We start from the raw sequence: 24,436 nt of genomic DNA on the forward strand, positions 1-24,436 counted from the left end.
CCAAATTAAATGAGCAGTTTATTACTTAAAATGTGTAAGGCAGATGGGTAATCCACCATCAGGACATCCATCACCATTGAGAAAAAGTGAAAAAAAAAAAAAATATTAATTCGTTTTTTTTAATGGTAGCAGCGCCATCGCAACAACACTTCCATTTAGATTTGCCACAATGAAAGAATACAACATTGTTTCGGAGCTCTCCAGAAGCCTGGTGTTACCACTTTCATGCCATGCAAATAAAGCCACAAATGCAACCTGCTATATAGTTGAGATCATGCACTGTCAGTGTAAACACCCCCACAACACAATTATCACTGAATTAGCCTCTTCGGGTAACCTTTCTCCCACATTACTGCTATCGTCGACACGGGTTGTGTGAACGTGAACAAGTAAATGCATAATGTTTGACCATCATGGGTCCACTCAAGTGCCCGAGTACAGTACAAACCAGCCATGAGAAGCCCCATTTATAACAATCTATACTTTTATAAGAAACACATTTTGCAAATCACAACCATACAAGGCTCATGCGCGCAGCATCTTTTGCTTCACTCGGGGTCAACCTTGCACCTGGGACACTTGATGACTGAAAAGGGTTGACAAAGTACTCATATATGAGGGCCTTGGTATTCAATTGCAAATATATTGCAAACCAGAAAGGGTACAAAATGGTACAGCACAGGCATTTACATATGCTTTTACATTAAAAATGTTACAGGGTGGTGCTAAAATGGTTATTCCTAAATCATGCATAATGGTCAAATCATTTATTGTTTCACACCAGGGAAGGGCTGAAATAGCTAATCACGGAGAAAACCTAACTGCCAAATTTGCACAAATGTCTGCAACACAGGCATTCTAGGGGTGCTCTCATGGTCAAAAGAAACATGGATGTGGGACTGCCATTCTTTTGCACACTGTGGTGATAGGTTCAATATATCAGAGCTTTAAGGTTCGCTTATGTGTCTCAACTTCTGCATGCACTTGCACGCATACCTCTTCAGTCAAGTGCTGTTGAAAGGGATAAATAGTGTTCCACCATTCATATTTCTTCCAACTATGAGAGCATTACATCAGATCATGCTACACTCAAGAAATATATACGTCTTCCTAAAACATGTGAAGGCTTCAAGTTTAAATGTATAGATCTTTCTGGTTTACTCTTGACCTTACAGCCACATAGTTCCCATATCGGGTACAAAGAACAAAAAAAGAAGGCAAGATATTACAACTTGGAATAAGTAAAACAATAAAGAAGAGGCAAAAAAAAGAATATACCTAAGTAACAGTAGCAATGCAAAACCACATTTTCCCCCTACAGAAAATTCTGCGATTCAAGATGCCAATGTGAAAAACATCTACATGAAAGAGTATAAAGATGACAATCTTGTACGAGAAAGTTAGTAAAAGTGTGTAAAACCGTAAAACCACCTTAAAGTAAATATAGAAGAAAACAGTGTTCATAAAAGACATCTTTCACCAGCACTCCAGATATGCAGCATAGCATATTACCATAAAAAGATGTACTCTCTCGGACAATATCAGCAAGAACAGCCCTATACCAGCATGCCCGACAGTTCATAAAAAAGGTTCTGGCCCAGGCTGGGGCCGGAATGCTAGGCTTGGGTCTCAGTCTATGCACTTTGCGCCAAGCTGGGAAATCGCAAAGTTTGTGGAGACCGCAGGTGGAGCCAAATTGAGCATTGCTAGCCCCTATCGTCAGAAGGGTACGTTTGGCATAGCTCCCGAGAATCACTCCCCAGATGAGCGACGTCGTTCTGCGGATTTTTTCCACCACTCTGACTGGAATTATGTAATGTATTAGAAAAGCACGACAAGCGTGACGTCAACGCATTCTTTGTGGCACATTCAGCAGCCTAATGGTTAGTTTTTGGTGATGCTGGTTCGAAGCAAACACAGAAGACTGCTAAAAAAAAGGGGGCAATATCTCGATCGCCAATTCTCAGGCTTCAAAGATATGCTTTCAGACATCTACAACGGGCAATAGATAAAAATAGAAATTTCACTTTTGACACACAATTAGGTACTGTATGGAACTTGTACAGGCTTGCGACAAAGGATTTAGTTTATGTCAGGTTAATTGTTTGCTCACTTTGTCCGGAGAAAAAAAGGGATAGCCGGGAGAAGTGTGGGCCTGATTGGGGCAAGTCGCTGTCTGCTCAGGGGAGGGGGGTAACTGAGGAAGTATGGTAAAGAAGACTGGCTAAAAGTACAACTAAAACAGCAGTATACCAAAGATGTTTAGTCAAATGTAAATATATAGCTGAGAGTGCTTAATGCTGCAGTACTTATCACTATCAACAATGAGCTTTATGCTGCATAGAACTCGTGCTATGAAGACGAGTATTTTAGGAGCTGAATATTGCAGCCAGATGTAAACGAAAGGAGTGATGATGAAAATACTTTATTTAGAAAGGGCTGTCTCTTAGGCCTAAAAGGGGAGCGGGGAGGGAGGAGGAGGTAACCAAACGAAAGGCACCAAACAAAAGGAGTATAGCCTCACCTGACCCACACATAGAGAAACAGGTGTACGAGTGAAGAGTGATTCCCAACAGCCATGCCAAATGTACGTTACTCTGTTTTGGCGTTTCTGTAGCCTCGGATAAAGACGTTCACTACCCCCACGTCGCAACAGAAATATATTAATCTAGTAATCATTTTTATAAAAACAGTAATGCCAAACACAATGGTAAAACACTGCTTCTGCATGAGCACCCCTTCTTTGCACTTTTGTAAACTAGGCTCGGGACTATATTTGTCACAATGTATGTCAGTCTTTTTATAAAGCAAGACTAAGCTTCCAAAGAAAAAAAGCATAAGTAGAGCCAATTGTAGCGACTTGCAAAAGAGGAATGATATAATGTTCAATGTGTGAACCTAAAGAGTCAGCTACTCTGGGGACTCAACATGGGGTTTAGTGTTTCGGCACGAATTTCGCTCTTGAGCAGCTAGGCTTTTAGTTATACTGCATGGCTCATGCCTTTTTGAGGAGCTCTAGCCTCATTCTCCAATTGGACATCTCAGTACGCCGTGTTTCTGGAGCCTCTTGCATGTCAACAATGGTCACCGCTAGCCACTCCTGAGAAACTGTGCAGAGGGACAGAAAACTGCGAGAGGTTTTGAGCCCAAACCTGCACATTATTATTCTTTGGCGCCTTGTTTTGTCCAGCTACAATTCCACCTTACAGCACCAAGTCTCGCCCTGTGCTTCCGTACTGTTAGTGTCCTTTGGTGTAGTATCTAGCTCTGCTCTTCGTCACAGGAATCAAAAATGTCCTGTTTTAGAGTCTTAAGTGCAAACACACTGTGATAAAGCTGTATTTGTAAGTCTTACAATACACAAAAGTATGCATGTTGTATGTATTAATGTGCCTGGAGGCACACTTTTCTCTGCGCAGCGCAAAACCGGTAGAGCGAGGAGCAGTGGATAGGCCCAACATCCGGCTGCTGCGAGTTGAAACCACGTCTTTGCAAAAACTGTGACAGCGTGAAAATAAAACCGAAAAATGCTAAAAAGCTATTTTAAAAACAAAAGCATAATTCACAATGCCTTTAGAGCTTCTGCTTTGACTAAATCCAAAACTTGAAGAAAAAAAAAGGGTTAATTAAAAAGCTTAGTTTACTAAAAAGACTGCTACTATCCACTGAATGTTTTTAAAAAGGGTTGTTGGGACAATTTGAATGGCTCAAATGTCACTCAATAATCTGGACACTGCCCATTGGGAAGTTCCCTCATGTAGTAGATACATTCCCACTGCACTCATCGCCGCACAAGCCATTCGAGAAGCTCTCACGTTGCATAAAAAACAGGCTAGTAAAAGCATTTGCAATTCCAAACACATCTTTCTCTAAAAAAGACTATACCGTCCACCAAATGTCGTCAACAAAGTGTCGTTGGGCGAACTTGAAATGTTAAACTGTCACTCACTAATGTGGACATTGCCCATGCAGATGTTCTCTCAAGTGCACATACCCCAGGACACGGGCAAAAACAAATACTAAATCTTAAAGGGTCACTGACAGGCAACGATCATGTTTTCTTATTGTATAAGGGAAGCTGAAACGCTTCTTTCAAAAAATCAGGTAGAGGTTGACTCTAGCATAGTTTTATCCCTCGAATCTCAATATTACATTCGCTTTCCCCGAAGATTGTAACTAAACGCGAGAAAAGGCGAAAAGACCTCCGACCAGTTGTTACGTCAAAAGAGGACTTTTCGGCCGCAAAGCGTGCGTCGCTTGTGTGGGCAGAGCTTGCAATGGCAAGCTTGCCAGATAAATTCCCCCGCACTGGCACCAGTCGTGACGTCTTTTTTTTACCTTTCTAAAATAGCAAGAGTGCGCGTGCATAGCTTTGATAGGTGCTGAAGATGCGCGAGAGCGGAGATTCCAAAAACTCCTTTTACGACGTCACACTCCAGGAAGAAGGAGCTTCGGCGGTACTTTGAAAATAATTTTCTGCATCCTCCATGCACCTGAGTGAAAAATTCAATTTCGACATTCAAGATTTTGGAGGTAAAATGAAGGCAATTTAAGTGTGTTTCCTCAAAACACAAAACCGCTTCGGCTTCCCTTAAAGTAAGCTCGCTATAAAAATAATATTATGAAACCACATATCTTTAGAAAATAACGCCCTTATATATGACATAGGGTCCAATCAAAGTCTGTCCCTCTTCAATGCTGAAAATAACAATTTTTGAAGGTCTATTTAATTGACCGCAATTATGATGAGACGGACAGGCGTTGGGGCACTCTACAGCCACAGACAGCCGAAGAAGAGCGGGGGCATAGCTTTTTACAATCACGCCTCTCACTTTGTGATTGGTTCTTCGGTGTTCTTGTCGGTCAATGCAGCAATCTCATTGGCTGCAGAGAATTAATGAGATTCTCATAACCCGCCACACCCTACGGTTCTTACGAGTCGCTGGTGACTGCAGTGAGTACCCGTGGTGGATCGATGTCTGTCTCACTTAATCATTTCTGAATGATGAATGGTGTTCATACGTTTATTTTCTCCCGTATTTTTAACAGTGATCCCATTCCTGCTGTGGCTTTCAGTGGAGAGCCACTGTACCATTAAATAAATAACTATTCTCAGAAATTGCCATTCTTAGCAGCGAAATCAGGGCATGAGACTTTTAGTGGCCTCAGCATCATACATATTGTGTTGCTTCCGAAATTTCTTTGTTTTAAAGCGCAGCTCTTAAGCACCCGTTTCCAGCTTGAGCGGCGTCGCCGTCAGCGTAACCACGCACTGCATCATGAAACGTTTCCCATAATGACGTGACGTCACGTGTGACGTGACAAAGGCAAAATTTTCCTGCTAAATTTGGTGGGAAAATTTTTCCGCTAAATTTAGCAGGTAAATTTTTACACTCAACTTAGCGGGGAAATGTTTCCGCTACATTTAGCGGGAAAATTTTACCCTCATGACGTCACATGTGACGTCACGTCTGATGTCACATGTGACCCTCCTCCTCCTCCTCAAGAGCTGCGCCCTATTTCGGCATTACAGAGAATCGTAAACGTCTGTCTTTTTTTTTTTCTATGAAAACCTAAATTACTTGATAGAAAAATTGGATTTTTGCCCGTCAGTGGCCGCTAGTCCTTCCAGAGTACCGTAGCCGTCGAACTTGGCCTTTTGTCTCTCGCTACTGTCGACAACACCCAATGACCGTGCGTCTCCAGTTTATCTCTGCATGCGAGGTATTGCAGCTTGCTCTCGCAGGAGTCCGCCCACTCGTGGCGAGGAGGCGGCTCAAAAGACCGAGGCACGATTCATGGAAGCGACCCGCTCCGTCCCGGGTCACGGGTCGCACCTTCACACCCCCGCGTTGCAGGTCCTGACGCCGATGCAGGCTGCGCACTTGTGCAGGATCCCCGCCCAAAGCAGTAGCACAAGGCCGCTGGCAATGAGCACCACAACGTGACTCGTCAGGTGCAGTAGCCGATCGGGAGACCAGAGCACTCCATACGTCAGCGTCCGGTCGGGATCTGCCGAGACGGGGACAAGGAATGTCGCGGTTGATCCGAAACGACAGCCGTTGGGACAACGCGTTACATTTTCACGATCGCCGTCACATCCCATATCCGGTAGTGTTTGCTACAAGGTCGTGGGGTCCCGAAACTCCCGAGTTTCTGCTCGTTGTCGCTTGGTAACGCAAGCGCCGCGGCGCTGTCGGGACGGTTCCAGTTTGCGTAGCCTTTGGAACTCGGTTAACGCGCGAGTATCACACGACCTCCGAGAGGGGCACAACAATGCGCGGGATGTGTAGCCATGCAACATGTTCATGGTGATGGACTGGCTAAGATGGCTGGTAGCATCCTTTGTGGTCCGTCGTAAGGTGAAACGGAGTGTGGCATCTGCCTAAGGCGTCTCGGTATATGTGCATCCATTCCAAAGGACGTCCATAACATGAGCCAAGTTGGCAATCGAAGCAACTCGCCCTTGGCTCGGAAGAGGGAATGCTTTAAAGCCTGGCAAAATAGCTGCAAAACCTCTCAATTAAAAAAGAATTGTGTACTCTCACGATCTATACTTTGTTTCACTTTTCGATGAACCGCAAAGGATGCTAAGAGGCATCAGAGCCAATTCATAGCTCGGAGGGTGTCTCATCTCCTTCCAGTTGGGTGGAGAAGCATGGGGAGTGCAAAGCCACGAGACACCTTAAGAACTATGGATTGCCTCGTGTAGATCGTAACGTCCATCAAGGTACATTGTTAGATGAAACGAAGTATAGCTTTGGCTCCTCCGCCTCGGCCGCTTCAATCACCTTAAAAATGGCTCTAAGCAACCAAGCCAGCCCCATTTTCATTCCCACATGAACTGTACGACAACGGTGGCCAGATTAAAAATGACCCAGAAGCCACAAACATTACTAATTTTGTCTCTAATTGTGCAAAAAAGAAAAAAAAGTTCACCAACTGCCCAAATGAACAATGCAAAATTAGCATAGGGGCTGGATGACCACCAGCGCCTTGTGTGTGCATGCTGTTCCTTGCATCCTTCGTCTATTTTAGCTGTTTTACTTTTTTATAGTCTGCCTATACTGTAAACGGAAATGCTGTGCCAAACTGTTTCTTATCGAACCGGAGAAAAATGGCCCATAACAAAAAGAAAAGAAAAAAACTCTCGGCTTAGTTTCTCGACAGAAGTTTGAAATGTTACTGAACTATTTCGAGTTGCTGCATTTGTGACACAAGAGAAACATCTTTGATGTTTGATCAAAGACTGCTGTCAACTGATCAAAGCTTTGATCAGTTGACAACTAATGCAACGGACTTTTGTAGCAGCATTTCAAAGACGAATTGGAACTACAATAAAATGAATGTTTTGTTTCTTCTCAGAACAAAATCATCCAGTGTTTCCAGCAGATATTATGGATTATGGTGCTACAGGAACATGCAGTGGCAGTAGGTGAAGCTGTGCAACACAACATGTAAAGTTTGAAGAAGCAGAATTACAGGCCCTATATTAGCTAACAAATACAATTTTGCTGCACAACATGCGTAAAATATATAACTTGACTATCTTTTCGTCAATGCTAAAAAATATATTCTTGCTTTCAGTGCACTCTTTGGGCTTCCTGGCTTGTAAGCAGGTTATGGCCAAGGCCGTGATCATTACCAAGTGTTTGGAACAAAAGAGAACTGGGTTTTTCTCATTGCAAAGATATGCTATGCATTGCCATACATTTGGTCTCTGTCCAAATGTAGCGCTGGTGGGTGGGACCAGATGCCAAGGTTCCAGAACTTCCCCTTATTTTATTTAAAAGTTGCGCATAATTTTTAAAAATACCTTTATGAGGAAATTTACAAGGAGGGCGCATGCCCTATTTTCTCATCAACAATTTCTGAAACTTGAGCTTCCAAGGCACTCATTTCACATCATCTATCTTCTTATAAATCACTAAGACATAAGTTCCACTGCCCTATTGCCCGAACACTGAACCTGCACCCACTGCTGGTATCACTTCCTCAGTGTTGCCAGTAGAGACTGTTTAAAAAATACAATGAGGACCAAAATTCAAACTTTAATAACTTTGTGGAATAAACATTATTTTGATGTAAAATTTGAGCCCCTAGTTCAGCCATATCTACTGGTGTGTCGAGGCAACTTTAAATTAAATCACCGACCATGAAAAAAAAAAATAAAACCCAGCAGGCTAACGTTCTAAAAAGTCACTGACACTTAAAAATATTCATTGCTTCCTGTAAAGCACTAGGTTATGATGTCAACTCACTACTCAAAATTTCCTTTGCTGCAAATCTGCATATCGTACATAACTTTAATTTTGTGAGCTTGCTTACTTTTTCGCAAATTTAGCGAAGAGCGGGTTTAGAAAACATTTCATGGGCACAATTTCAGAAGCGGGAGTGGCATTTTGTTCACATTATCATCTGTTAACACACTCATGCAATCAATTTCTCATGATACCTTTCAAGTCACAAAATTTGTGAAGATTAGATCCACACAAAAATTAAAGGCCTGTTTACAGATACACTAGTGGTAACCCAGTGCTTTTAAAAAAGCACCGACTTTGTACTGTACCGGCGCTCCAAATTCATGTAGCCCCACCTTTTCTTACTTACATGCACGGTTCAGCACTAGTGCCAGCATTGCATTATCTTAGCACCGAGATGTTTGCATAAAACAACCTTTAGTTATTTACAGCACTATCTGCCGATAAGTGCCGGAACGGCTTCATTTTATTTCGAAGGCGTCTAACGACGCAGTACACGAGGATGAAAGCAAGGAAGCCGGAGAAGTCGCGATATATACACGTGCATCTAAAAAAATTAGCAATAGATGTCGCATACAGATAGGCAATAATGGTAACGAGAAATCCGTCAACGCTAGAACAATGTTAAATAAATATGAAATGCGAGAAGACACTCAAGATAAATAGATATTCATTTCACAACTCGATGCACCATCAAGAGCAACAAAAGCAATTGGTAGCTTCGTTCAATGTTACCTGCACCTTCTGCACCAGAGCAGAAAAGTGTAGGGCTGTGTACTTCTGGTACGTGTGTTGAGATACGACCAGAAGCACACCGCCCTACACTTTTCTCCACCAGTGCAGGAGGTACAGGTTTAAAAGTAAACATTAGACAGAAGTCTGTCTGGTTGAGGAAATGATTATTAAAATATGACGACCAACCAATCCCTAAATCAGGGGCCAAAAGTTTCGAAACCGATTCGGCTTCTTCTTCAGGGGAGACTATGGAGGAAAGGAGCCGCAATCTTCTTTTTCCTCTACGACGGAGGCGAACCTGCACAATCCCATCTTCTTCCTCTTTGATCGTTTTTAGAAGACACATGGTGGAGCCCGTTCACATACACAGATGGCAGTGCGCCAAGAGACCTATTAATGTTTGTTGGCGTGGTCTGAATGTGCCAAGATTCAAGGAAGAGCCTCCGGCGAGGATTAGTTTCGATGTCCAGGATGCGCGTGTTTAGAAAGTCATAAGGTTGATAGCTGGGCTAGTTGGTAATCGTTGTACATAATGGAATAAAACAGCGCAAAGATACAAAAAGGAAGAGACAAACCAGACAGGAAACGGCGCTCTGTCCTGTCTGGTTTGTTTCTTCCTCTTTGTATCTTTGCACTGTTTTATTCTGTTTAGAAAGTCAATGCGGTGGTAATTTTTTTCACCGTGTTCAGCAACCGCACTGTGCTCTTGATCGAAGTTGCGCACATCAGCCTTGTGTTGATGAAACCGTTCATGATAGTTCTTTGTTTCCCCGATGTACGAGGACGACCACTCTGCGCAGGGAATCTCGTACACCACACCTTGCGCTTTCTCTTTAGGGGGCCGATCTTTTGGTCGTGGCATAAAGCGTCCAAGGGTTCAAATTGGCTTGTGGGCCATCCGAATGCCCTCCTTTGCTAGCACCCATGCCAGTGCTTCACTTGTTCCCTTGATGCATGGGACGCTGATGCGCGTGGTTGGCCGGCGTTTCGTATCAACCTGCGACTGGCGGTGTTGTCGACTTCGGTTTCGACGACGGGCAATGTGGTGTATGAAGCTGCCCGTATATCCGTTCTTCTTGAGGTCGCAAATGTTGGTTTTTTCTCCTTTTCATCGGTCAGAATCAGTTGAGAAAAAAAAAAACGATCAAAAAGGAAGAAGATGGGATCGTGCACATTCGCCTCCGTCATAGAAGTAAAAGAAGATTGCGGCTCCTTTCCTCCATAGTCGCCCCTGAAGAAGAAGCCCAACCGGTTTCGAAACGTTGGGCCTCTGATTTAGGGATTGGTTGGTCGTCATATTTTAATAAGGAGGTACAGGTCAATCAAACAGAGCTATTGAAAACACAAAAGTCATTGAGAAAATAAAAAGTTAACAAATAAGCTCTTCATAGTTTTTAGATCAAACCACACGGGAGCTTGGGAAACACCCAAGGGTACTCTGGGGAACTCCACGACCCGCCCACCTATGATGGCCGCTCCGAAGCCGACGTTGCGAGTGCCCATGCGGTACGAGCAGGTGGGCACCTCGATCTCGTGCACGAGCTGCCGCGACAGGTTCAGCCGTACCGCCACCCGGTCGTCCGTGAAGCTCAGCCGCAGCGACTCCACGGAGCCGTCCCGCCGACGGACCGCCACATGCTCCGACTGGGAGGGACAGTCGGCCGTGGTCAGAGGTTTACGACCCACGACTGAAAAGCAAACGTAATGTTTTCCGGGTTTCTTTTTCATTTGATTTGGGGGAGGTCTTTTTCAATGTTTACTCTCTCCCACAGATTTGGTGTCTATTTTTCGGGTCAAACAGAAGCATCGCGTTTAGTGGGGCTCGTGTTGACAAGAATGGGACATAGGAATGGGACTCCCTAACCCTTGGGGAAAGTATGCACGACCAGAATATACTTGGAAAATGCCCCAGTATCGAAAAGAAAAGGAACGGGACAACGAGTGTGGTTCCCAAAGAAAGCAGAGGCCTCGAGGACAGTAGGGCGGAGCCGTGTTCTGGGCCAACCTAAGATGAATCTGTGAATAAAAGTTTCCTTCCAATGAAGCTAGACTTTTTCCCTCATTCGTGGTTTTTTAATTCAAGGTGTTTCCGTTTTCTCCGATCTTGGTGAAACGGACTGGGAGTTACTTCTCAGGATTTATAGGTATAGATAGGAAAACACAAAATACTAATAAGTAACAATACTATTTGCCTGCACTGTCATGTCAAATGTAATCTAATACAAATGGAACAGTTGTGGGAATGATTTTGAGTATTGATTAGTAACTTCAACAAAATCGACTATGGAGAGAGTATTATATATAAAAAAGATATGCTACAATTTTTATAATCCTCCAGTCGATTCTAAAAACTTTACTAACAAATGTCTACGCATATGGGTCTGCAAAAAGCTAAATATTTTAAGTGCACTCTTTCTTTCAAGGGTAACAGATTATTGACTCCCTGCTCGCTCAGGCTCATCGAGGCGCCAAAGATGGTATTCGCTGGCTGCGATAGTTTAGTCTGTTCCCGCTCAGTGCGAGCTTACAATTAGCTTGCTTCTGCAATGCACATTATACACCACCAAGATTGTAACTCTTAGAAGGGGGTCCATTCTGAGCCTGCGCTGAGCCTGCATTCATTGTGGCCAACTCACCCTTTGGCCAGTAACTTTGTGAATGTGCATTAATATTTGCTACAAAGCAAAGGAGTGAAGCAGCCGTAGCACCTTACCCGACTGATCACAAGACCAGTCGTGTGGTACCACGGTTTCGCGGTACCACGGTACGAAATTTGCGTTACTATGGCCATGCAGCTGATCAGAAGGGTTGCCATCATGCTCGAGCCAGTAGTTTCGGTTTTGCCATAGACCCCCGCGACAAAACTTTAAGGTAAAATATCTACAAAACCACTCAAGGCATAAAAAAATACACCTTGTAATTTAGGAACATTTTCTTCATAAAAACAGTAGTAAACTTAAAATTGAGAAAATGTACCGTAAGTACCCTTTAAACACAATCCCAAACTGTAGTCGAAACTTCGGCTGTGGCAAACTATCGCGTGACCCACCACATGGACAAGCGCAACTTGATCCCGTCTGCACTGCAGCAAGCCCATACTCATCGACATCTACACACCACTGCGGCCTGCGCACGTGGCGCCCAGAAGTGCGGCCAAACCTTGTGAGCAAAACATTATCGTTGCGCATACAAAACACTTCTTCCTTCTTCTGCTGGTTTTCAACATCCCGAGCCTTTCGAGGGCAGTTCGTTGGTCACATTCTAAAACATACAAATCATTCCAAGTTGGGCAAAAAAAATAAATTTGCATAAATAAACCGACGAAGAGAGGGCATTTCAACTTTTCACAAAGGTGTGTTTAGGTGATGCATTTATCATGCTCAAACTCGATGAGTGTAGGTTTCAGAAAAGAAAGATTATAATAAGCCTAGAAAAACCTGTTTACTTCTATGCACAGGGAGGAAAATGGCAAAAACCTTCTGGTTGATACTGCAACTCAGAGATGGTACCACACATGCTGGGATCTGCTGGATCTGCTTTTGGGTGTCTTTCACGTGTTCGCTTTATGCCGTGCCATCTGCGAGCATCAACCAGGTTTTTGCCGTTTTCCTCTCTGTGCATAAAAAAACTGTTTTCTTAGGCTCAATCTTTTTTCCTAAAACACACTTGTAAAACTTGAGCATGATAAATGCACCATCTATGTACTCCACCTTTGTGAAAAGTTTCGATGCCCTCCGGCAAATGGTTTATTTATAAAAATATTTGTATGCCTGAGTAGCGCCCGAGAACAGAAAGCAGACTGCTTACGGGCGAACAGAAAAAGACTGTGCTCCAAGTTAAGGTACAAAGGATTAAACCTCATTTTGCATCAACTTGTGTTCCCTCATCCTCAGCATGAATGGTTCACTTTGCAATGAACCAATCCCACGCCTTGCGTGCGTCATATAACTTTCGGAGGGAAGCGGGGATGCACGGGGAGGGGAACCTAGTCACGCGATACGCCCACGGCACTGGATTCGTAGGGATAGCTGGTAGCATCTGTTGCAGTTCGTCGCAAGGCGAAACGAAGTGGACAGTTTTAAGCCAGCTGCAACCAACTACCAGTCCATGAGCACCTTGTCTACAGCCAAACTGACTCGTCTAAATGTACAGCGCGACACTAATTACTAAAAAAAAGGTCATTGAAAGAATGGCTAAGAGAAAGGGCAACAAGCGTTTGTAAGGAATCTGAAAAGAACCTCTTAGATAGTTGAGCTCGGTCATACTTCAAGATGAGCTGTGCCAAGGGTGGACTAAGGTCCTCCGCCAGACAGCTCCACAATGACCGTTGACAGCTGTAGAGGCAACCCCTACTGGTCTGCTTTCGCTTCTCTACTTTCCTTCAATGTCTTTCCTTTTCCATCCTATCCTGCACCGTGCAATTCAATTCCTTCGATTGTGTTCAAGTATTAAATTCACTCGGTAGAGCACATCCATCCTGCAATTCAGCCTGGGTCAGCTTCACTTTTGTCGCCAGGGGTTTCCAAGAGCAATCCAAAGGCTCAATCGGCAACCTTGGCTCAAGAATGGTGGGAAATGTGGAAGCGGCACAGCCAGTCGAGTGTCCTCACCACGTGCCGGTGTCCCGCAAAAATCAAATCGGGGTCCAGGTCAGTCATCACCTGCCAAGGAACACGCCACAGGGACGTGGCCTTAATGAAAGAGCAAACGAGCAAGTGAGATCACCAATATTATTGGCGATCCAAAAACATTGTGCTAGGTACTTCACAAATAAGAATCTTTTCAAAGGACGCATTTTCATAACGACTATTTCTTATTTTCCCAACCTTTACCCGTTTCTCAGCGAGTTTTAACAGACAAATCCGGAACTTGCACAAATTCGATTTTGAAGCAACTACAAAGCGGAACTCGCTTGTGGCAGCTTATGCGGACCGACGTTTCGTTTCTAGTGCATGGCGTGCTGCCTACGCAGGACCCGAGATGAGTGTGACCTTGAAATACTGATACACACCTTTAGAAAGGGAATGAAATGTGCTGCAACACTTGATCCACTCAATAAGTCGTTTGAAAAAGGGTGCCACAGATGGGTATCTTCTCTCCCATTTTGACAGCACACCCTGCGATATCGCCTTCGCTTGCACATATTGGGGTGTCGTTCACAATAACATTTTATGGCTTTGCCTTGCCAACTTGCTCATAATGAACATATGAGAAAAGCATCCAACAAGGTTTTGAGCCAAACTGCAAGCAGCTATGACAATTAGAGGGCCTCTTAAAAGTTTTATCAGAGAGCAGTATTAAAAAATTTAACATTTGAAATTGAAAATGTGTTGCAATTCCAATCAAAGACCCAACCATACTCAATACGATTTCAGAACTCAAATTATCGGCACACATCTATATGAAGAGCGCTGAAGACTATATGCACGCAAAAGAATGTTCCAGACTCACTTCCTTGCCATACAGTCCGTAAGTGGAAGACAGAGCCATGTGCGACAGAACCACTCGCAGGTTCCTGCCCAGCTGCCTTAGGTGGGAGCGGTAAGCATAGGACTTGGTCAGGTAGTTCACCTGTTGCGGATCGACAATTTGCAAAGGGTTATTTCTTTACTTTGGATACTGTCGGCCGCTGAAGGCCATTCCAGAGAAACTTTAAAAATCAATATACATTTTCTATTTCCAAAGATGCATTTGCAGTAAACAAATTAGTTTTACACATATTATACAAAACATGCCCAAAGTGCACGTGCAAAAAGGCATGCAAAAAGCACATGTAAAATCATGAACAGTAACCATAGAAAAAAAAAGCCGTTTACAATTCCCTGTAACGCCGGTCAGAGTGCAGCTCTTGAGGAGGAGGATGGAAGCGTATTGAGGGATAGGTGACTCCTTGAGGTCACATAACCTCGGGGGGGGGGAGGGGGGGGGGTCACGTGACCTCGGGGGGCATGTGGCCTCGGGGGGGTCACGTGACTTTGGGGGGGTCACGTGACTTCAGGGGGGTCACGTGACCTCAGGCGATCACGTGGCCTCGGGGGGGGGGGGGGGGGGGGGGTCACGTGACCTCATGGTTACGCCGACGGCGACGCTGCTCAAGTCGGAAACAGGTACCTAAGAGCTCCGCTCTAAAAAAGTAATGAAGACATGTCTTGATGTGCAATGTTTCAATGATTTGAAATGGCAAAGAAACAAAAACAAATTTAAAATGCACCTTGTAAGCACACACAAAAAAACAAAAAATGTGGGCATTGGAAAACAGAAATATCTTGAGGTTTTATTCACAAGAAGAAGAGAAAAAAGCCTTACGGGCATTCAAATTTTTAAACATCACTTCTGCAGACGATATGTTCTGGAAGCTTGCTCCAATCATTTATCATAGTTATAAAAAAATATATATATATATTGTAACAGGCGAAAGCAGAGGACAAACGGCGATATGAGGAGAAGAAGGAAAAAGTATGGACACTAGGAAAAGGACAACGGCTGGAACGCTCGTAATATTTTGGTGGTAGCGGTGGGATATTCAGCATGAACGCCCACTCCCAGCCTGCAAATCCAGAACCAAATTGGGAGGCCCAGAATTCAAATACCTCGGCCATGTCATCAACAAATATGGTATTTGTCCAGACCCTGCAAAGCTGTCAGCTTTTGCTAATATACCCGTTTCCACAGTGATAAGGCAACTAAAGAGCTTTCTAGGTTTCGCATCCTACTTTCGCCGCTTTGTGGAGAACTTTTCAATGAGGGCTTTTTCCCTAACACGGCTCCTAAGAAAAGACGCCAAATTTGTATAGGAAGCGGAAGAAGCGGCAGCCTTTGCGGACCTCAAGGGAGCTTTTCTAAAACCGCCTACGCTGGCCCATTTTGCAGACGACGCACGCACCGTCATCCACACTGACGCCAGTGGAGAAGGCTTGGGTGCTGTCCTTCTTCAACAGGACAAAGATGGTCGAGAACGCCCCGTTGCCTACGCAAGCAGGAGGCTTAGTGAACCAGAAAGCAGATGCCACACTTCCGAACTGGAGTGTCTCGCAGTAGTGTTGGCTGTGGAAAAGCTTCGCCCTTACCTCTACGGCAAGACATTTACAGTGGTCACCGACAGCTCTGCATTGCAGTGGCTCCCATCGAAGAGCGATCTTACGCCAAAGCTTGCTCGATGGGCAATGAAACTTCAAGAGTACAATTTTGCAATTGTTCATCAAAGCGGAAGACACCATCAAGATGCCGACTTCCTCTCCCGCAATCCCGTGGAGGATGGTTCGGCAGTTTCTGTTGTAGCTCTGCTCGATTTGCAGGCAGCGCAGTCAAACGACACAGAGTCGTCGACTATCATCAGTAATCTCGCAAAAACAGGCAGTTACTCTTCTCGTTTATACGGAAAACGCCTGCAACATTTGCGAACACATTACCAGCTACGTGACAAGCTTCTTTGCCATCGATCACGGCAGTCAGATTCGTGGCTGCCTTTGTTCCCACGAGTCTGCGCCGCAACGTTATGGTCATGTGTCAGAACGCTACAACTGCTGGTCACCTTGGACAACACCGGACATTAGAAAAAATCGCTCAGAGGTTCTGGTGCACAGATTTGAGAGGTGACGTTCAAAAGTATGTTGCTTTATGTACCACTTGCCAAATGCGCAAAACACCGCCAAATCAAAAAAAGGCAGAAGTTCACCAGATACCTCCCCCAACAAGTCCGTTTGAAATAATCGGCATATACCACCTGGGACCATTCCTGAAATCAGAAGATGGCAACAGGCACATAATTGTGGCCATAGACTATTTAACGAAGTGGGTTGAGGTACAAGCAGTTTATGACACGTCAGCGACACACCTCGTCAGTTTTGTGAACAACCGTCTGGTGTTGCGGCATGGGACTCCACAGATGATCATTTCTGACCGAGGAGCATCGCTCATGTCTCGTGATATCAAGGATGTCCTTAGGAAACTACGGAATTGAACACGCAGCAGCTTCACCCTACCAACCCCAAACAAACGGATTGGTAGAGCGCGCTAACCGCACTTTGAGCGATATATTAGCTGCATTCGTTAATTCATCTCATAAGAACTGGGACCAATATATTGACACTGCTGAGTTTGCACCAAATACATTCCAACAAGAAAAAATGAGCCAATCGCCATTCAAACTGGTGTATGGAAGGCTTCCCACGCTTCCAGAGGAGACAGCAGTGAACACGACGGGGACCCGTCGTGCACGGTACTACGGATGCGACTTCTTTGGGCAATTACACGAAGCAACAGAAAGAGCTGGACTCGCCATTCTTCACAAACAGTCACATCTCACCCAGCGCCTGCGCGCTGGAAGTTCAGGACCATCTTTCAATTCAGGAGATTTAGTGCTTCTTCGAAGTCACCTCAGACGGCCGCAGCGATCTGAGAAATTGCTCCCAAGGTACTGCGGACTCTTCAAAATAAGCAGGCAACTCGGTCCTGTAACATATCGCCTCGAGGAACTGAGAACGCTGCCTCAACGAGGAAGACACCTCACAGCTCATGTCAGTCAACTCAAACTGTATGTGGCACGCGATGACTACGTCTGTTCTGTCCGGGACGGACAGTCCCTTGGAGGAGGGCGATTGTAACGGGCAAAAGCAAAGAGGACACATGGGGACACGAGGAGAAGAAGGGCGAAGTACGGACAGTAGAAAAAGGACAACGGCTGGAACGCTTGTAACAATATATTTAAATGCATCAATTTTGGTCAGATATGATTGCAATGCTCTAGAATGATTAACCTAGATGATTTAGATGATCATCATTTGGCAGTAGCGACAGTCAACAGTTCACTAAATGCTGAACTGTGTATTTGCAGGTTAGTCCATTATTCTGTTGTCTGTCTCAGTTTTTTTTTTTTTTTTTTTTTTATTTCTGTTGTTGTTAGTGTCGTTTTGTCGCAAATTCGTTGCGTGTTTACAATATGTCAAAGAATCCTACCAAAATGTTCATCGAGTTAAAAGAGGCCTTAATGAAAGAAGTTAGGACGCTGAAAGACTCGCTTGGTGGGGACATCACAGCTGACCTGTGTAATGTAGTAGTATGGACTAATATGGACTTCATCAACAGCCAACTCAAACAGACTAAAAAGGAACTGGATGTGATTTTAAAGGAAAACAAGGAAATAAAAAAAGAATAGGAATCCTTCATCAAACAAACGAAGCTCTGCAAAAAGAGATGACAGAGTGCCAGACTAGGCATCCGAAATGCAAACCTAGAGATTAAAAGCATTACAAAGGGTGACAATGAGGATCTAGGAACCTTTCTGACTCAGTCTGGAGACCTAATCAGTGAACCGATAACACAAGCAGTCATCAAAGTAGATCATCATGAATCAACACATCCTGGAGAAAGCAACATCATCGTTCGGTTTCTGAGCCACCGTAAACGTTTCTGAGCCACCGTAAACGTGATGCTGTACTTGACAAAGCAAAAAAAAGTCTATCACTTCTGTTGATCTAGGCCTCTTGCTGGCTGTGCCAGTTTTTGTAAAGGAGCATTTATGCCCAGCACTCAAGAGTTTGCTTGGCAAAGTAATCGGAAGGAAGCATGAATTTCACTAGAAATTAGTCTGGGTTAAAAATGGAAAGATCTTCCGAAAGAAGGGTGACAGTGTCCTGTTATTCAACTTGTGAATGAAGATGACCTTGCCAAAACTTGTTAGGTACTGATATGAAGAAGTAATCACTTTACATGGTAATGTTGTACCACGACTGTGTTTTGTTGAGACATTTTGTTACCGCACATTTACAGATGCTGACAGTTGCTTGTATTCGACCGTGGCACGTGCAAAATCGAACTCTGCAGCACCATACAGATGGTGCAGCCAACGTAACATGGTTACGCCTTGCGTAAGTCTTCTGGACGCACTCGCGCCCCCTGCCCCACAGCAATGGGTCCATTATCGCCTCCTGCTTGGTTTATATTTTTAACCTTGCCTCGTCACAAAGGACATTTCCACAAAAAAAAAAAGAAAAACGTTTACAACTTTCTGTAACACCGAATTAGAGCGCAGCTCTTGAGGAGGAGGAGGGAAGGGTACTGAGGGGAAGGTATACCCCTCCTCTTCACCTTTTCATGCTGCCTGCTACTCCTTCCTCCGAGCGGCGTCGCCGTAATTGTGAGGTCACGTGACCCTCGTGACCTCACGGGGGTCACGCGACCTCGCGGGGGTCACGCGACCTCGCGGGGGTCACGCGACCTCGCGGGGGTCACGCGACCTCGCGGGGGTCACGCGAACTCGCGGGGGTCACGCGACCTCGCGGGGGCCACGATCTCACGGTTACGCCGACAGCGATGGCGACGCCGCTCAAGCCAGAAATGTGCGCCTAAGAGCTGCGCTCTAAAATGAAATTAGCTAAAGTTTCAGTGATTTTAAAGAAGAAGATAGAAATACACTAACTAACTATAGGCCTATACTCCTTTTTTCTAAAGGGCTGGAAACAATTATTTTGAAATGCCTAGACTCCTTTTTTTTTTTTGCTAAGCACGCTAATATAAAATTTTCAATTTGGTTTCTGCAATGGAAGGTCAACAGAGTCTGCGTTGCTTCAACAAAAAGAAATTATATATATATAAAAAAAATAGGTTGTTTACTTTTGAAACATTTATGGACTTTAGCGAGGCTTTTGATTACATCAACCATAAAATACTACTTGATAAACTTTACTGTTATGGCATGCATAGTGTAGCTCTGTCCCATTCACATTCCTGTTTGAAGCAGCATAGGCAATGTGTCGTTATCTATGGTCATGCATTGCTTCTTCTTGATGTACGATGCAATGCTCCCCAGAGTTCACTGAATTAATATAACGGAAGGATTCCTCTGGCACAATAATAAAAAGATACACAGAAATGCTCCTTGAGCCACCTACCAGGATGTCCTGAAACAGCTGCAAAACCGGGAGCCTTCAGTTAAACTGAGCTTGCACATGGCATACTGTTTCCTAGGAATTTCTACATTTTTAGCCTGATTAACGTAAAATACCGAGCATTTGCACATTCCACAAATGTCCACCACTCAATTTTATCACATTCAGAAAATACAAAAAGGACACATCTTCACATATTGTTACCTAAAGAGCACCCATCCCCCCAGTTTTAGATGATTATCTCAAAATTTTGAGTGGGCACTTGCTCAGGATTTTACAGTACATTTATTTTGCATTTTTTTGCCACTTGGTTTGGATGAACACAAACTGCATGCATGGGAAGAACCAGATCATTAAATTAACGAAGGAACAATCTCAAAAACCAAGTATATCACTATGACAGGTATGTGAGATAACAAACAAACAAAACAAAAATAGTCCAAGTGGTTGCATGCTCTCAGCTCAACAAACAAACTAAAGAGAAAAAAAATAGAGTACTCACCTCAAAGCAGTTTTTAAAAATTTGCTGTTAAAACTGTTGTTAAAATCTTACTCCCCCCCCCCCCTAGCCCCCAAAAAAGCAAAAAAAAACAAAAAAACAGTTGTCTGATTTGCACCTTTCAGAAACCTCTCTGGAATACACTGCCTATATGCAATGCAATGATAAGCAGTTTTAATTATTTCTCCAATAGCCATTGCAAACCAAGATGAAGCCCTCCGACACATAGACTGACATTACTGATGCCTTCACATTTATATATATATTGAAGGTAAAAACCAACTCACCTTGATAAAATCAACCCCACCATAAGTGGTGATGGAATCGTTGCGAAAGTAGGAGTTGAACCTCCGAATTCGCTTCTCCAGGGGTGCGGTCACCTCCCCGCCAATGTCGTTGTCACCTGGCACAATCACAGACTGCCAAAAAAAAATCCTATTATCTCCGACAACTGTTGTGACATCGACTCTAGTAACAGTAAGAACGAAAAAGAACGAGTGAAAGAAGGAATTCATCAGGGAATGACGGAAATGGATGGTATCAAGTAAGTGCCCACAGGAAAAGAGCTGGCTAAAAAAATATTTTTTCCCTTTTTTTAACATGCAACACAACAGCATACACATTAATGCTAGTATAAGTGCTACACAAAAAATAATTTGAGCTTCAGATCCCATATATGCTTTTTGGACAGTACCTGATAATGCATCGTTGTGAAGTCAACATGCAGAAATTGAGCGGATAAAATAAATATGTGGCAAGAACACCGGTTGAGCATGCGATACAGGCACTACAGTCATGTGGCATGCTCATATGACACTGGATCAGCTCAGGTGACTCGCAGCATTCGCCATAGTCCATTTTAAAGAACTAGACGCTATAGCAATTTCTTTTTCGAAAATACATTGCACATCTAGAGCACTTTGATAGTCTTTCACTTCTCTCTCAAAAGTGTTTTAGCTAGAATCAAACTATAACAGGGACTTCCTTGATATCTCGCATGAACGCAGACTAAAGTTCTCGGTGTGTGTGAATATTGCTCGGCCACAGCTGATGGATCCACACTTTCTTGATAGAACAAGAAGAGGAGAAAGCATTTCTTAAAGCTTTGTCCTTTTCAAGTTGGTTCTGGACGTAAACATACACCTAATACCAATAGCAAATTAATAAGCATGCTGCACTTAACCGTCATTCTCCACCGCGCATGATACAAGCGGTCTCGCCTCCTTTGTGTAACACCTGACCAGCAATGCCTTCCCTTGTCAGGTGATCAGTAGCATAACTAACAGACTGTACCAGCCGCATGCACCCTACGCCAGGTCGTATGAGGAGCGAGTGATCTGGCAGTTGGGGATTACCTAACACACCAGGCCTCTCAATACTTTCATCGTAATGCATCTAATGCATCGCTAGATGCCTTTTAGGCACAACAAATGCAATCAAATGAAAAGAAATTGGTGTTCGAACACTGCGGAAGCCTCAGCAAAAGTCAACCTTACTGCCCGCTCTCTCAAAAGTTTTACGCTTTACTTTCTGTTTCGCCATGTTGAGTTGTGATAGTCGCCGTGCACAATGTCTACTGGGAAGGCATAGTTTACCAGACGGCTAATTTCTTTTCGTGTCCTATTTGACCATGGAGAGCAAGTTGTTGAGGCAAGAAGGTAAGAACGAGAAGGTTCCTTCAACGAACAATTTGTTTGAGTGAAAGAAGAGCGCTAACTGGCTTGATTCTGACTTGCTGCTGAAGAATCTCCAGTTCATTGGTCAGGTGTCTAACCAGTAATTAAAGCTTAACCATTTTTAATTGAATACCACCTTGCTGTAGTGGAGAAAGCATCTACTGTAAAATACCGAGCATGTATCCAAACAAAATGTGGAGATAGTCTCGAAAAAAGAAAAGAGCAAGAATGCAGAAAGGGCACATGATGGCGGGGGTTTCCCTGCTTAGCACCGTCAAGCTTTGCCACTTTGCACCGGTGCTTGTGCATAAGCTTCTCTTCGCACCAGTGTGCTCGGAGGAGCAGCTGACGCAAGGAAGCGCCCCGCTTATCTAGGTGGCTGCTTATTCAAAAGAAGCAAGTGGCTGCTTATTCTGAAACAGGCGTACGCTTGGCATTTTTCCAGTAGTCACGGTAACATTGTTGTAAATATTGAGCAACCTTTTTTCCCGTCGAAATCGAAATAAACCGGTTGCATATACCTATATGCCACCGGCTATACCTTCGGTTATTAGCCGTACGAACAGGGTGTGTCGCGTCTTTCTAAAGTGCTTTGCTGCCAACATATACTAGGGGCTGGGGTAGCCTCTCCTGACCTGATGAAACCTGACGGAAGAAAAGACGCTCAGGAACCGTTGCACATAGGACCAGTAGTCCCTGTCGTTGGCGATCTCGCCCTCGTCAAAAATGTCCCCCAGAAAGATGGTGATGTCTGGCTTGAAGTAGTAGTGGGCCAGCTCGTGCGTCTTGCGGATGAACCTGGTGGGAACCGAGACAAAGCGCACAGCAAAGTGAGTGCGGTAGCCACGAAGTGGCATCGGAACAGGAGGGGGCAAGTTCCCCTCTCCCCTCTGTTTCCACCCCCCCTCCCCATCTCCCAAACTCCTTCGACACCCCTGCAGCCTTGGTTTGACCGAGGTAAAGAACATGCGCCAAGACTTCAAGAAATACACCGCAACCAAGAAAGCATGTTACCAATCAATTACATCCAAACTTCTTGACAACTGCTGTTTCCGGGGTGATTACGACGTAGCATCAGAATAAAATAACGGACCTATCGTGTTTACCCAAATATAGGTAGAGCATGAATCTAGGTCGACGTCTAACCCGGGAAACCCTGCCGAGAATAACGAAAATATAAATTTATGCCAGTTTGATTATGCTGACGAAGAAAAAGAAGCATAGAATCTGTGTGAATGAGCTGGGCACATGCTATGGGGTAGCTGTGACGTCACAATCATGTAACGTCACAGTCACGCGACAACAGGGTGTCGCACGACATGATGTCACGTGACTTTCTTCGTGACGGTCTTTCGTGGCAGTTCCTTGTGACGGTTCTTCACAACGTTTCTCATAAAAATCTGCTGATAAAAAAAAACTGAAATATAGGTCGATTCCGATTTTTAAAGAATTAAAAAGTATGTGTTCCGCAACGAGCCTAGTCGCCCTAGCTTGCTGGCCATGCCATCGTTCTGACTTCCAGAGCAATCAATTGCGTGCTTCCGAGCCGTGGCACTCGTGCTGCGTCGAGCTTCATACGCGCCGAGCTTCTCGCCGGCATCCTTGGAAAAGTAATTGAAGCAGGGGGTCTGAAGTTTTGCCCACCGCTAGAGGTTCATCTTTCTTGGTCAGCTATAGGACGACCCCCAATTTTAAAGAATGATGCCAGAAAAAAGTGGCAACCTACATTCAAACAAATATGGTAATAGCTAAAGCAAAAAAAAGACTCATTTTATTGTTATTTACATAAGAGCTTTATTGCTAAGCTTGCTGACAGGGAAGGGTTTCATAGGCCCTAAAAATGCCTTTGCAGACACCAAAGAATCTGCAAAAGCCCATTTGAAGACAACTGAATTACATAACTAGAACATGTCTCCCCAATTAAAGTTAGCTTTTCTCATCCAACAATGTTCTGGGAAACACAAAACCTGGGGCTTTGAAAGGTTCAGTTCGCAACTTGACTAAATCCTTGTTCGCACGGACCTGTAATCTGATGTTACGTTACGTTACAAAAGCTTACGTAAAAGTCGCTGCGAGGTTTGTGCTTCATATTAGGCGTGGCTACCGGCTTAAAGAGATAGCTTGGCACGCGACATTTGCGACACAAATATTTCGGAGACTTACGTGTAATGTAAGAAAACAATGCCGTGTGAACCAGCCTAATTTGTGAAGCCACTACTACCATCATGTTCACGTCGCAAAAGATTCCCACTGCCAGAAGGGCTTCTGCCAAAAAGTTGGTTCCTACGATAGCATAAGGAGGGGGACGTTGTGTATTAACCGTGGTAAACACGAACCATAACATATAATATAACAGTAACACTTTTATTTTTTTTTGGG

General features: G+C 44.2%; 1 protein-coding gene across 2 annotated transcripts in view; it reads right to left on the reverse strand.

The window, feature by feature from the left end:
• The window catches only part of LOC115332769 (cell division control protein 1), a 53,360-nt gene continuing 28,924 nt past the window's right edge, over window positions 1-24,436 (reverse strand). The window contains exons 4-9 of one of the 2 annotated variants that reach the window (XM_029995220.3): window positions 22,693-22,855; window positions 20,669-20,800; window positions 14,448-14,567; window positions 13,607-13,657; window positions 10,460-10,640; window positions 1-6,012 (exon numbers count right to left, since the gene is read on the reverse strand). In XM_029995220.3, coding sequence (XP_029851080.2) covers window positions 5,840-6,012; window positions 10,460-10,640; window positions 13,607-13,657; window positions 14,448-14,567; window positions 20,669-20,800; window positions 22,693-22,855 — 820 coding nt within the window. In that variant the 3' untranslated portion in view covers window positions 1-5,839. Of the gene's footprint in view, window positions 6,013-10,459; window positions 10,641-13,606; window positions 13,688-14,447; window positions 14,568-20,668; window positions 20,801-22,692; window positions 22,856-24,436 lie in introns of both variants that reach the window. The other variant, XM_029995219.3, reaches the window with a different exon arrangement.

Source organism: Ixodes scapularis, unplaced genomic scaffold, assembly GCF_016920785.2.
Source record: "Ixodes scapularis isolate PalLabHiFi unplaced genomic scaffold, ASM1692078v2 PGA_scaffold3__209_contigs__length_174095766, whole genome shotgun sequence".
Lineage (NCBI taxonomy): Eukaryota > Metazoa > Arthropoda > Arachnida > Ixodida > Ixodidae > Ixodes > Ixodes scapularis.